This window comes from Carassius auratus, chromosome 5, assembly GCF_003368295.1.
Source record: "Carassius auratus strain Wakin chromosome 5, ASM336829v1, whole genome shotgun sequence".
Taxonomy (NCBI): domain Eukaryota; kingdom Metazoa; phylum Chordata; class Actinopteri; order Cypriniformes; family Cyprinidae; genus Carassius; species Carassius auratus.
Window position 1 is genome coordinate 15,433,856 of NC_039247.1, and position 15,461 is coordinate 15,449,316.

General features: G+C 35.9%; 1 protein-coding gene across 1 annotated transcript in view; it reads left to right on the plus strand.

Moving 5' to 3' along the window:
• The window catches only part of LOC113077907 (ADP-ribosylation factor-like protein 15), a 110,410-nt gene that overhangs the window by 16,024 nt on the left and 78,925 nt on the right, over window positions 1–15,461 (plus strand). The window contains exons 2-3 of the mRNA XM_026250174.1: window positions 7,261–7,405; window positions 8,300–8,359. Coding sequence (XP_026105959.1) covers window positions 7,261–7,405; window positions 8,300–8,359 — 205 coding nt within the window. The remainder of the gene's footprint in view (window positions 1–7,260; window positions 7,406–8,299; window positions 8,360–15,461) is intronic.

The window sequence follows — 15,461 nt, forward strand, 5'->3', positions numbered from 1 at the left end:
TGTTAGTCACAATTACATGATATAGCAACAGCATTAATGATAAATAGTCAGTTTTGAGATATAAAGTTACAATTACACAATATAGCTGTAATAACGAGAAATAAAGTCAGTAAGCAAGTTAGTATCCAGACATTATGTTAAATTGCATTTAGCTCATTTTGCTTAATAAGGCTGGTTTTGGATGGTGAAATACGATGTCCTGTAGTGAATGTGGACCTGTGCTAATTTTACTGCAATATTTTCCACTCCGCAGTGCTATTTTTATCAGATGTTGTTCATTATGGACTTGTTTTGGCATGACCTGAAGCTGTTTGGCTCTTTGCTTTGATTGATTACAGCTAGGCATTTTTATATTTGTTGATCATTGCTGGCACAATTTTTGGCTAATAACTTTCCAATGTGCCATTAAATCTTTTGCAGTTTACCTCCACACCCTGAATTAATAGCAAGATGGAATACGCTGATCTGGCAAAGCGGGCTTACTTGAGTGTGCCATCTATTGAATGCAGGAGATGATCTATGTCTTTACTTCCAGAGACACACCCTCCTGATCAGTGAAAGATGAACCTGATGCTTGTGGCTTTGGAAGGGGATTCATGTTGGCTCAGTTTTGTACTGAATTCAGTACCTCAGCCCAAATGGCATTCTCCATTCACATTTCACCGCAAAAGATGTGACATTACTGCTGGTCAGGGCTTCGAACAAAAAACTTGAGTAAGGATCAATTGGCTACAATAACAAAAAAAACGTAGGCGCCAAATAATTTTTTTAGGTGCCACAGAATGAACGCGTTTTATTTATTTTATTTTTATTGTTGTTATTTTTGTTTACATTCTAAGATTTAAATCATACTGTCATGTGTTTATGTTTCATCTTTTCTTGACTTTATCAGCATTTTAATCCATCTTGTAGATGACCTAGAAACCAAGGTTCACTTAAAGTGGGAACTAAATGTCTTTTCCTACTTGAAATATACAGTCACAAAAAATTGTTCAGTATCTGTAGCTACTAATATCATGGACCATAAGCATCACATGGCCACTGAGTGTAGTTTGGGCTTCTCCTCAGTGCATCCTGCAAATGTTTTAATGCACTCTTAAAAATAAAGGTACTTCACAATTCCACAGAAGAACTTTATTTTTTTCCTAATGGTTTCCTAAAGAACTTTTAACATCTGAAGAACCCTTTTCATTTCACAAAAGGTTCTTTGTGGCAAAAGAAGTTTCTTCGGATTATAAAAAGTTGAGAAAGAGATGGTTCTTTAAAGAACCTTTGACTGAATGGTTCTTTGTGGAACCAAAAATGGTTCTTTGAAGACCCCTTTTTAGCACTTTCTTTATTTTTAAGAGTTTATGTCTTTCACACTTTCAGTTTGTTCTTCTTAATTATTAAAATGCAATTTTATAGGAGGAGTTGAACCATGTAGACAACAGGTTAGGTAAAAATATTAAAATGCAATAGTGCATAAACATAGCAAAATGCTTCTCTTTATTAAAATTATTTTACTAGCTGACTGATGAGCTTATGGACAGTAAGTTGTACTGTAGGCTCTCTTATAAAATAGCCTACCTTTTGATGTTAATTCATATTCATTATATATATACTATGTACTGTTGTAGTAAAGAGAAATATTAGATGGGTTGAACTGAGGCGCTAAAGCGATCACGCCTGCTGCATTAAAGAGTGCCAAAAAAAACAAAAACTGTATTTTGTTATGAATTTTTAATAATTTTAAAGCTGATATTTTGGTTATTAAGAAAAGAAACAAAGTACAAAGATTTTTTGTGATTACTGCATGGCAGGTGCATTTCAAATAATGAAGTTCACGCATTAACAGAACACAGCATAGACCAAAGATCTTGTTTAGAAGAAGCCATATTATTAATGATTATAACCAAGGATTGTTAACAATATTGCTGACACAAAGCTGACAGCTAGATTTATGTAAAGAAGATTCATATAAAAGTTATTTCTGATACCAAGCAGATAATTATTTTCATGTATACTGATACTGCTAAAAGCCACACTGCAATTTTATATATCTACATTCTATTTTCTTTAAATAAAAATGTTAATTGCTATAAGCGAATTATAATATTATAATGTACAGCATATAAAAATAATATTTATATTGAGATTTGATAATTACAATGATTATTTATGCTATTTAATATAAATAAAACAATATAATATTTTAAATAAATGTTAAGTTACCATCGGATGATGGCAAAATGTAAAAATAGGGCAAATGAACATCCACGATTTAATATCATCTGATATATATCCAATAAATGTAATTAAAATAAAAAAAACTTCAAAATCTGCCAATAACTGATATAATAATGATATATTGTGTATCCTTAGAAAAGACCAGAATTTAAGCCCCCTCATGCTTATTATTATTGTTATTGTTATAATTTTGGATTGGTTATTCATTCATTATCAATGGCATTTTTTGTATTAATGGTATTTTTTATGGTTTTAACATTGTGTTGTTGTATATAAAAAATGAATTTGAAGATTCTTTAAAAATGATTGTTATTTTGTATCCCATGGTCGAAATAACAATAAACATATTTGTAATGATATGAGGATGAGGAAATAAGAGAATTGTAATTTTCTGAGGTGCAAGAATGCAGAGAACCTTTGAGGTGCCAAACAGTGACACCGTCAAAGCCATGGCAATGGGCGTTGCATAGAGGTGCAGGTGGGTCAAACAGGACGGCATCACTGCCTGATGCTCCAATAGCAAACGTCTTCTCTGTCTTCAGACTCTCAGAGGGCAAATGAGTGAAATGTGAGGTCTGTCTGTCTGCGTGGTGCTTCCCTTGCTTTCACCCCCTCATTTATTGGCTCTAAAAATACAAAGCTGTCATTTAAAATAGAGCAGACAAGTGAGCAATGGCTGGCCAACACATGTCTGGGGGACAGACAGACCCTTTAGACACCCCTCCCCCCAACCAACAGTATCTCTATACAGTATGCATTTGTAAGGATTAAGCCTTTGGCCAATAACCTCCCAGAGCGATTGCTGTTGTCGCACTATGCTCCAGAGCGGTAGAATGCAAAGCATGTTACTTTTCTCATGATGGAAGTCAGACCACTGTTTTTCTTTATTGCATGGAGCAGACAGGGTCCCCTTCAGTCAGCCGAGGGGTCCATTCAGTAGAATTTGGCAGGCAGGGAGTTGTTTTTGCAGTGGCACATTGTTCAGCGTTGCTTCCATAGGGGTGAAGATTCAATATTGTGGCAATGCTGAGTGGATTTGGCCCAGCTGTGTTCTCCTGTCTGCCGTTCTGGATTCTAGTGCTGTCGTATCTTTGTTTTGGTGCCAGGGCTTGGAACTCAGCCAGGCCTTTTAATTACATCGGCCATTTGATGTCTTGACATCTTTTTCTAAACAGAAAGCTGCGTGGGATAAGGGGACCTGAGAGTGTTTTTGTGTGTGTGTACCTTTTAGTGAAACATTTAATCTAAAAATGCATCAGTGCCGTGTCACAGCTGTTGTCAGTCTGGAATATTTATACCTTCAAACATCTTCATTTACATAAAAACCAGTTCATCGGCTTTTACAACTGGCCCAACATCGATGAGGTAATGTCTCGAGGCTCATGAACAATTAAAATGCATCCAATATGATGAGAGCCAAAAGAATCAATCAAGAGTTCGCATTTCTCGACATATAGAAACCCTTTTTGGCAGGAGTGTCTGTTTCAACCTGCCTCACTGGCACGAGAAAAATCCTGACCAAACAGTTGTTTAAATGTGACTTCTCCTCTCAGACACCTGGGAAATCCTTTATTTTGCTTTCTTGCAACAACATGGGGTGCTGAAGTGTGTGGCCCTGTGCTCCTGTGGGAGCCCTGATGGGCCATGGGGTCAAAGCTCCAGGACATGCCTTTAGCAACTGATGTAAATTTATCATCCCATCTGAGCACTGTAAGTGAAGGTGGGGTGAATAGGGTAAATTCATCAGCCTCGTACAGAACCAGATGTCCAGGTTGCTGTGTGACAAAGCAGAAGCATATGCGACTATGTGTGGCTTCTCTGTAGCTGTTCCTGTGAAAGTCATTTAGGCTTTTAGTGATGGAAGAGCACCAGAGAAAATGACACATTGGTTTGCCTACAAGACTTTGCTGTCCCTATTAGGATTCAGGAAGAATTACATAATACACGAGTGAGCTGTAACGTTAGAAGACGACAGAAGAGGCTCTGTGGCAGAATTTAGAAGTTTTGACTAACAGCACTTTACACAGTTACACAAAGTTACAAAAACTCATACAGCAATATTATTACGTATTTTTTTATGCACCCATGTTAATGGATTCCAACATTCACACTGCACGCGGTTGTGGTCCATCAGTGCGTTCAAGGAGCGGTGCGTCTGCAGCAGTGCAGCGATCGTTTCGTACCGAGTCTATTTTTGCTGTGCTGCACGCGCTGAAGGAAAGTGACAGTGCATTGTTCGTGGGAAAAAATGAACATGGATTCACACGGAAATGCAGTAATGTATTTAAAATAAATGTATTTAAAGCCTACTGTATTATGCAACACATGGGTTTTTGGCTAGGTTTAAAACAAGAAAAAGAGCACCTTTAGATAAACGAGGCAACATAATATATGCACTTAAATGGAAGAAGAAAAACAAAGTTCATTTAGAAACGTGCAATTGGTTGTAATAAAGATTTAAATGGCACGAGAGTCGACTGTTTCTGCTAGTGGTGTTTTAATTTTAAATATTTGCGATATCCTAACAAGAAAAGTTGGCAAATTGTTGTGTTTAAATGTTATGTCGCTTGCTTGAGCAGCTTATTATATGAGTCAAACGCATGAATAAAATGTTACTGGTCTGTGATAAAGTCACAATGCTGAAAAAGTTTTTATTTTATTTTATATAAAATAATGAACAAATGTTGTGTTTGTGTACTAAACAGCCGCGGATCAGTAGCGGACTGCAAACGCGTCCTGTGTGAAAGCACAATGAAATAGGCTTGTCGAGGTTTCCATTGGGAAGTTTCTTTAAAAAAATTCCCTGAAGCAAACCCGGTGGCTCCTGCTGCATCCAAGTTAGCACGTCACGTTTAATGTATTAATTTCATACATCTAAGCTAAAATATCAAGGTGAAAGTCATTATAGCTTGCGTATAATAGACCCAGCTCCCAATCCAACTTTGAGAATAGATTTTTTTATTGCCCGATAAGAGTCTCATGTTAACTCAGCACGTTAACGCCGATAACGGCTCACCACTAATGTATGTATGTATATGTATACGTATATATATATATATATATATATATATATATATATATATATATATATATATATATATATATATATATATATATATATATATATATATATATATATATGACCCAGAATATGCAAAAATTATAAAAAAAATATTGTTCTTATGGATTTTCAAATAAATGTACATAAATCTATTTTGGATGTAAATTATATTTCCTTCTATTTTTAAAGTCTCTCCAGTCCAGTACAATTCAAATGTATTTTAAGATTGGAAATGCATTTGTCCATATGAAATGCAATATCTTGCCATTTAGATGTTTAAAAGAAATATGTGAACAAATATATCAATTATATTTCCTTAATCCACACTGTTTGCATCATAAATTTGATCTTATATGTGAAATATGTTTTGGCCGGATAGAGATATTTTTTTCCCTTTGGGAATATAATTTTGCACATTCATATTCCAAGTGAACATTTTTCTGAACTAGTTTTTCTATCTATTTAGAAAGAAACTGCTCTTTATATAGAGACTACAACAAGTGTGTTTCCACATGGAATAAAAAAATCGAGAGGTGAAGGGCAGAATCAAGCCCTGCCTGGCCCAGACTAGTTCTGTCCTGCTAATAAAAGATATCTCTTTTTAGTTCTGTATACTGATCTCTCCACACCGGCTTTAACCGTCCCATTCACGGTTCACACTGCATTTGCCTCCTAATGTCTCCCAGCAGGTTTCCAGTCAAAGACAGTGATTCATAAAGTGACAGGTCTGTCTGCTGCCATGAGGACACAAGCTTTCAGAATCCTTTTCCACACCCTGCCCCCTAAACAGACACAGACTGCATTTGACTGTCTGGTAACAGTCTATTTTACATGTTAGGGCAAGCAAATTCTACAATAAAGCCTGCCCTAATATCAAGCAATAGGAAAGGCGGTCTCGGCCATATTAGTGCAGGAGAGGCACTAAATCATCTAGTTTGTTGCACAGTCTTACACCAGTTATCCTTAATAACTCTCATACAACCTGTAAGGTCTAGTAAACTATGTAAACATTATTCTTTTATTAGGCAAAGGTCATAAATGGCTTAAGCGAAAGCCAATGTAAACACCACATGTAAAGACCTTTTCCGTCAATCTGTTGGCTATGTAAGTATGATCACCAGATGATTTCGAAAATTAATCATCTTTTTTTTTCATATGTCATCTCAAGCATATTATTCAATGATACTGTTATATCCTTGTTGAATGAGTACACTCACTTTTGAAACAGAAGAAGAATGGCGCAGTGGATAAGACGCATGCCATTGGTTGGAGAGACCTGGGTTCGAATCCACCGGTTGACACCAATGTGTCCCTTAACCTCTAGTTGCTCCAGAGGCGTGTGACCTCTGACATATATAGCAACTGTAAGTCGCTTTGGATAAAAGCGTCAGCTAAATGAATAACTGTAAATATATGGGACAGTTACAGTCAAGTGGGTGTCATTTTCACATAAAATACTGTATTTTTTCTATTTGTAAAACAATCAAATCTGCACACACGCACAAAAAAATTATAATAAGAAATAAAAACAGCAAAAAATAAATCTCAGTTAAAAGCTTTCAATAATGTTTTTCATGTGATCTTAATATTACACAAAGTTACAAATCTGTTTTAATAAAAATGCACCCTTGGACATTAAATGGGCAGAGTTGTAGGAACACTCGTAAACGTGGTCACTGAGAAAGCAACATCTGTGTGGTGAATTTCATGTCCCATTTTGTCAGTGAAGTCAGGAGTTCAGGAGTTCTCCTCCAGATGTGTTGCTTTTCAAATCACCGCATTAGTTCATTGGCATCAGCAGGCGACTTTCTTTGGAACTTGATTAGCGTTTGACAGCTCATGCTCTTCAGTTTATTTTCAGTCTGTCTTTTTCGGCAAACATATGTTTAAATTGTTAGCCTTATCAGCATGCTTATCAGCACACCACTCTTTGTCACTAACCATGTTTGTCTTTGTTTTTTTTTTATTAGTGTCTCCAGAAGTTGTGTTGTATGACCCCCCCTCCTGCTAGACCGGAGTATGATGTTGTGTGCATTGGACTGAGTGGAGCTGGCAAGACCAGTCTGTTATCTCGCTTGTGCAATGAGATCAGTGATGGCACAGTACCAACCTCAGGTAATATAACATTTCTCTGCAGCTTTGTACTGCAGCATTTTTAAGCCAACAAAACATGTTTTTCAAAGGAACAAAAGATGAGAGACAAATCACATATTTAGTCCCGTGACCTAAAAAGACTCCGTCTAAGAATTTACAAGTAATTCAAGCGCCAGCTCCTGTATCTCAAAAAAATATGAAAAATCATTACAACAACTATTTTTGCTGTATATTTGCCTAAGCCTCCACATTTGTACTCAGTACATAAATCATATCTCTGGCTCTACACTTTCCCAGCACACTGGAACGTCTCTCTTTATTATCACCCTTTGCTTTTCAACCTCTCTGAGAACTGAAAGCTGTGTAACGTTATTTCTGCAGGTTACCTAAGAGCCTCCTTTTGAGCACTACCCTACCTTATCAGAGAAAGAGCATGCTTGCAGAAGAGCTCCTTTTGTGTATATGTGTCTTTTTTTGAGAACACCTGGATTTGGTCTCATTGAGTTTCTTGTGACAAGAGTGTTGATTTCATTAGAGCCACTGGCGACAGTCTGGTATATTTCATGAATATCTTCACCTCTGAAGATGCAAGACATCACTTCCTCATGCCCACTGCACAAGTGGTAAAAAGTGAATGTATCTTTTGATAATTCAATTTATACAATATTATTGTAGGTTAAACACTTTGCTAAAAGTGCTGTAGCAAAAAAAAACACCCATATACATGTCTAGATTTGGGCAGTCCCATCGCATGTTCCACAGATGTCACTGTCAACGCAACCTCATGTCATTCAAAACTTAGATTTTTTATTTTTTATATATAGTAATATAATATATATTTCAATATATACTTCAAATATTGTCCTTAACCACAACATTTGTGAAATTTTAACATGAGCATGTGTTCTTTCACAGGTTTCAGCATCAAGGCAGTGCCATTTGAAAATGCGATACTGAATGTGAAGGAACTAGGAGGTAATAAGAACAAACAGACTACAAATCATCAAGTAGAAAGAAGACTGTTGCCATGTTAATCCAGCGGTCTCTGGGACAGATCTCTTAGTTTAGCCACCTGAGCTCTAAGAAGGGGTGCTTACCTCAGTGTCTCCTACTTCCCAGTAAAACCACAGCTGCACAGAGAGTTTAAAGAGAAAGACATCACAAGTCAGTCAAGTTTAGTAGGTGTTTGCTAAGCAAATAAATATTGTGTTTCTTTTGGCAGAAGGGCTTGCAAACAGGGGAAGCTGGGAAATAAAAAAGTTGATGCCTGCGATAGCCACAAATGTACCTTTAATTTTCTGTTTGTGGCATTCATAGAAAAAACAAATATGATTTGAACAGCTAGCATATTTTGTGTTGACACAGCAAAATAATAATTTTCTTGTTTAGAGTTTTGTCTAGTTTTGCTAAAATTCTGTTTTGTTGCTTGTTTTTAGCTTTAGCACCCTGACTTTTTCTTTTAGCATAAACCCCAACAAAATATATATTTATTCTTAAAAATAAAGTTGGGATTAAGACAATTTTATTTGAAAAGGTTCATTCTTTACAAAAAAACTAAGATTTTTTACCTTGTGAAAAAATATATTTTTTAAGGTATTTATATTTAGGTCAAACATCTAATGTCTACCAAAGTGCTGTACATAAACAAATAATTTAAATACTATAAAGAAGTAAGAAAATAAAATAAAGACAAAAAACAAAAAACAAATAACCCATAAAAAAGATAGTACAGATTTTTAAAATGGATCTTATACTGCACCTGTAACCAGTGAAGAGATGCAAGGACTGGTTGAGACCCATGAAGTGCATTGCAGTCATTTAGTCTAGAAGAGATAAACAGTGATACAAAATAATATATTTCCTCATGATAGAACCCAAGGGGAGCATATACAAACCAAAAAAAATTGGTCCCAAAAGGGACCCCTGAGGTACCCCACATGAGTCATGCAGAGGAGGAGGATGAATTTCCACTCGTCACCTTTAATGATCTATCTGAATGGTATGAAAAGAACCAGTCCAATGTTGTGTCCCTGATACAAACTTCATCCCTTAGATGTAGTAACATTGGCAGGTTTACCAGAGTTCAGAGAAATGGGTCATTTTACACATTAAAACTTATTTTATTAAATGTACAATACAAAATATTGTTCTGTCAGAATTACATAGTTCTCGTCTGCATCTATTACATATCTGTACATGATTGTTACAGAAAGTGGCTTAATTTAGGGTATTTCACCCCATTTCACCTTGGTAGAAGACTGTAAACACATTATAATGCATAGCGGACATTGTTTAGGAGTTGATTTTTACCTTGTTAGTAATATGAATCGAATATTTAAATTAGCAATCAAAATCTCAGCCTCTTTCAGACCCTCCATTTTACATATATATCTAATTATCCCTTTTAACTAGTGCTGTCAATCGATTAAAAAAAATTAACTAATTAATCGCACAATTTTTAAAAATTAAAAGACTGAAACTTCTGGGATATGTAAATGTAAATAATTAATGTAAACTCAAGACAAAGAAACTATTTAAATTCAAAATATGATTGTTTATTGGAATTTTTGTTTAACTTGTAACACAGATTTTCTCATGTAAACAACATACCTGCAATAAACCATCAATATCCTCCAAATTAACTGTTGGCTTGAAAGCCATATTTATTACAGAAATAAAAACACAGGCATGTAAGTACCATTTGAATTTCAAAACAATCAATGCCAATAAAAAACAAAAATGATTTCCATGTTGAATTCTAAGTGGACTGCAAAAAATTCCAAAGTATAGTCATTGCCAGTGCTTTAAGTGGGCCAGTACGCACTGGTACCGCCACTTCCAAATATAGCTCTTGAGCTACCGCCACCTCTCCGTGCGCCCAGAACGTGCTTGTAGCGTACCGGTACGCTCATTTGGACATCTGTTCTAATAGAGGTTTTAATCTTTTACCTGCACTGCCGATTTTCAGAGCGCCCTTCACAATGCAAGCTTCCTAATTCATCCCACCCAGAGCAGAAACTACATTACCCATTCACCCTTAAGTTATACAAGTGAATAGCGCATGTGTCGCTTTCCCACTGTTAAGTGTCAACAACTCAACGTGGCCGAAGAAGGTGTGTGAAACTCGTTGTGAGTTATACTAAAGCAAAATCTTGAGTATTTATTGTCTGATAAACATTAAAAACTGTCTGCGGAGGTTGAGTCGTCCTGCAGCCCCCGCTGGCTGTTCATTGGCTGCAGCATCTTTTTTCTAAGTTCTAAAAAAATACTGTAGACGGCAAGGCACAAATTTAGATATTCATTTATGTAATTAATCTATAGCCTATGCACAAAGACAATATGATCTTTTTGCCCCCTTTTTGTTTTAAAGCTTGATGAAGAGAGAGAGCGCAAGTTGCTGCAGCTGCGAGGAGGACAGTGATGCACGCGTACAGGAGTGATTGACAGTTCGCGGCACTGTGTACAAAAAATACTCCGCTACACAATTATTTCGTTATCTTCGTTTAAGCTTATTAACGTTAGCGTTACAGAAAGGTCTGATTTACGCACTGTTACAGTCATTGTTTTTTTTTTGTTTTTTTTAAACAATGACATTTGAGTTCATGATTTTAATGTTGCTGTTTCTTGTGGCAGACTAAATGAAGAGTAATGTTTCTTGTGGCAGACTGAAGAGTAATCCGGCAGATTTTTATACTGAAACTTTCCGTCTAAAAGTCCTTCCTTGGTCTTATCCATATTTCTTTGCACGTTGAACACACATAGGCCACAACTGGAAATAAAAAAAAAAACTGCAACCGCGTTAATTGCGTTATTTTTTTTTAACGCGTTAAATATTTCAAATTAATCGAATGCGTTAACGCGCTAATTTTGACAGCACTACTTTTAACCCAAATAGTGCTGATTTTCAGTGTGTCGCCAAAATCTAAGCCGGTGATGGGCCGCTTTTCGGCAGGGGAACTGCAAACCTCAGAATGCCGCCTCATGTTTCACTTGTAACTGAAAGATGCTGTGACGGACTTCATACCCTGCCCATAAACAAACAGTACTGAGAATAGAGAACATATTTTAGCATCAAAATAAATTAAATTTACTATTGTAACGAATAAAATCAGTTTATGTATCCACATTCTCAGTTGATTCGTCGGAGGGAGGGGTGTATAGTTTTAGCAGTTAGTGAGAATGACCTGACCACAAACCCAATAGCTATGTAACAGAGTGCAGGTACAATGTTGGAAGATGTTTGTTGTTGTAGGACTGCTAAATAGAAAGAGGTCTGTGGAGAGAGAAATAAATCAGAGCCTGACTCTTTTTATGAGAATGTTTGGGGAACCACTCTTTGAAGTGATTTATGTGTTTTGTGGGTCGCAGGGGACATTACAGGTGCACTCTGTATCATGACAAGTGGCCTTACCAGGGCAACAGAATCAAGAGCCCACTTAAAGAAAAACAACAGGAATAGAGAACACAGTAAACCAAAGGGAAGCCTTACTAAATCTGAAATGCATATGGAGGGCTGTGAAATGAAGTTTCTCCAGTAGGCGAGGTCAGAGCCCCCAGGGATGTTTTAACGGATTGTGGCCTCAAGTGTTCTTTAAGATGAGGCTGATGTATCACCTGGAGCAGGACACATCTGCTCTGACTGAAAGTTTGTAAATTACCTGAACGGGAATACAGATGTAAAAGATGTGTTGTTCATGTGTTTATATGCTGCCCCATTAACTGCCTTACTTTGGTCTTTGATGCATATAACCTACTGAGATGTGTCCACTCTTGGTGAAACTATATTATTCTTCTGCTCTGCATCTAGATCAGTGGTTCTCAACCTTTTTGACTCGAAGACACAAGATATTTCTGTTGTTTATTTTTAGACTTTTTTGGGGAATACTGATATATTTATCTAACCACAATCTATTTTATTATTCCAATCTCAATAATTGTTACTTAACCTAAACTACATCTGCGAGGCTCACTTAGTAGTTACATAGCGGAAAAGGCAGAGGAGGCTGACTCACTACTATGACTGTGTTTCCGCTGCTAAATTGAGTAATGCATTTTTAAACACCCTCTCCCATGTGTTCTCAAAGCTTACAGTTGTCAGTCCCTTCCCTTTTCTTTCCAGATCCGGGAAAACCATATCATAACTCTGTATCTGATGTGCAGACTCTTGAAACTTCCTTAGTAAATGTATAATATTTCTCTTTTTTAAATATTTTATTTATAACCATGTACAGTATTTCTCAAGCATCTGTGTTGTCATAAATCTACACTACTTTTCAAAAGTTTTGAGTTGGTAAGGGGTCTTTTTAATATTTTTAAAGGAAATCTGTTATGCTCACAAAACGTATAGTTATATAAAAATATAGTAAAAAGTATTATTGTGAGATATCATTACAGTCTAAAATAACCCCCCCCCCATTTTAATATATTTTATAATCTAATTATTCCTGTAATGACAATGCTGAATTTTCTGCAGTCATTACTCCAGACTTCAGTGATACATGATCCTTCAAAAATCATTCTAACATTCAGATTTTTTTATTATTATCAATGTTAAAAATTTGCTCTACTTTTTTGTTAGACACATCAGTAAAAAAAAAAAAAAAATAAATAAATAAAAATAATTCAGGCAAGGACAACAGTCTTTAATTAGCTTTTAATATAAGTCTCAATTAAAATACTGTATAGCATTGTTTATTTACAACTATTCATGGTTTTCACATGACATCACACCCTTACGTCCACCTGCAGGGCGAAACAAGGCTTTCCTCTGCTGACCGCCAGTTATTTTTACAAGGATTGCAGTAATGTAATAAAACAGTGATATTTATAGACCAAATTCTGTACACACCTTATTGATGATGCATACTTTGTACAGGAAAGCAGGTGAACCCAGAATATAAAAACAATGTGCAAAGTTGAATATTAAATGTTTTCCCATAGAAAACCATTATAAAGAAAATGCTTAACCATTTAGTTCATATTCCAGGCTCGTTTCTTGCATGCATAAAGCAAGCATCATCAATAAGGTGTTTATTGATTTTTTTTCTTTTAATACCACTGCTTTAAAGGCACTGTAAGTGTTTTAGAATGCTTTGCTGTTTGTAGTGATATTGTAAATAGAAAAGGCTCAAGCTTGTTGTGGTTTAAATGAAGCTCCTTCCTTAACTATTACAGATGTATAGTCAGCATTCCCAGTTACAACTCAACTTTGACCAATTCCAATTTACTTCCTCCATAATAGATTTTTCCCACTGGTTGAGTTTGTGTCCATCCCTTAAATACAATCACTTTGATATGATTTATAACGGCGGCATGAGAATGAACAAATCTCTGAAGATTGGTGCTGTATAAACTGTGGAATGACAGGATGGATGAATGTGAATGTGAGAACTGTGAGCATTTGCCATCATGACATATCGGCAATTTGTCATACAGCTCGTGGCGTGAAGGCTGCTGTCCTGCTGCGGTTAACAAACTGCTTCCCTCATCCGTGAAATAATCCGCCCTGATGGCAAGAGGCAATCCGTGTCTGTTACCCTTTTGACACAAAGGCCCTGTGTGTGTTAGCAGTGTGTCCATTAGGTGTGAGGCATGACTGGCACAGTGAAGAGGCATCTGTTAATGAAGTCTGTGAATGCGCCCTCTCCAGTGACAATGACGTCAAAGGAGATTAGACGTGACTTTATGTGTGATGATAGCCCTTGCTGTGAATGTCAGACAATATTATTCATTTCCTTATAACTTCATTTTTAGGCACAGACCAAACAGTGCCCTGATTGTTTTTGTTTTGTTTTTCTAAACTCTTAATGTCAAATGACTGAATCAGCATGCATATTTCTGTGTGGAGTAGTTATAAGAGCCATCTGTGATATTATCCTGGTTGTACAGTATCTTACAGTCAGGTAACCACTTAGATTTGGAAAGCATGAATTTCCATAACTTCTGGATTTAAAAACAAAAAACAAAACAATATGTATTTGTGTGCTGTATTTATAAAAGAATGTTTCAATTTTTTTTTTTCAAATTTCATTTCTAATTTGTTTATTTTAATTGAAAAAGTTTCAAATTCTTTCTGATTTTATTTATTTAACAAAAGATGTCTTTGTTCTGCACATTTGGGAGAACATATCACATGTTCAGTGGGATGCAAAAGTATCACCCCTAGTGAAAATATTTTCTCTTAATTTATTTAATTTGTTGATTTAAAAAGTTTGCTTTGACACTTTCAGTTTTAGCTTTTAGTACTAATTCTGCTTTTATCTAATTCCTTCATCGAAACACAGATTTGATATTGACCAACATTAACTGCTTATTCCTAAAGCTTAAATTATGGTTTCATCAAGAGCATACTGTACCCAGATGTCAAAGTAATGATCTAGAACATCGTTGGGTGGAAGTGTCTGTAGTTTGAGTTTTTTTTTTTATATAATTTGCAATGTTCTCTTGGATATTACTCCTACAGCTAATGTACTGTATGTGTGCTAATCTTATTAGCCATGAGCTACAGTGTGATGCTATATTCTGCCAACTCTTTTGTTAGTTTAAGGAGTTCATTCAGTTAATGGAAAACAAATGTCCTGGTCTGTAACAGTCATCATTCACTTTATTTGTATACGCTTGAGAGGCTTCCCTAGTGTCTTAGTCTTGTGCACTAGCTCAAAGCACAGTTGTTGAGAATTCAAATGATTCAAATGCAGAAATTTGATTTTAGATTTAGGGTTGAAATAAAGTATATGTGTCCTGCCAGAGGTAAGTTGCTCCTGCCAAACCAAACCAAACCAAATGTAAAGGAAACAGGTCAATTTAGCTCAAAGGGAATCATTTAAGATTTTAAAGGGAATTTGAACAGAATCACTGTTTCACGGCTGTTCACGGAGACGCGCCTGCGGTTCAGTGAACGAGCCGTTTAACATCAAATCTGCGCTGGATACTAATATCCAAACTATAGTGAAAACACTATCAATTAGCACAGTAACAAGATCGGCAGTTTAAGACATTAACTTGTAAGCACAAAACACAAGATACTTCTCTTTTCAATATGAATAAGGCTTTATTAGATAAATCTAAGACATATAAA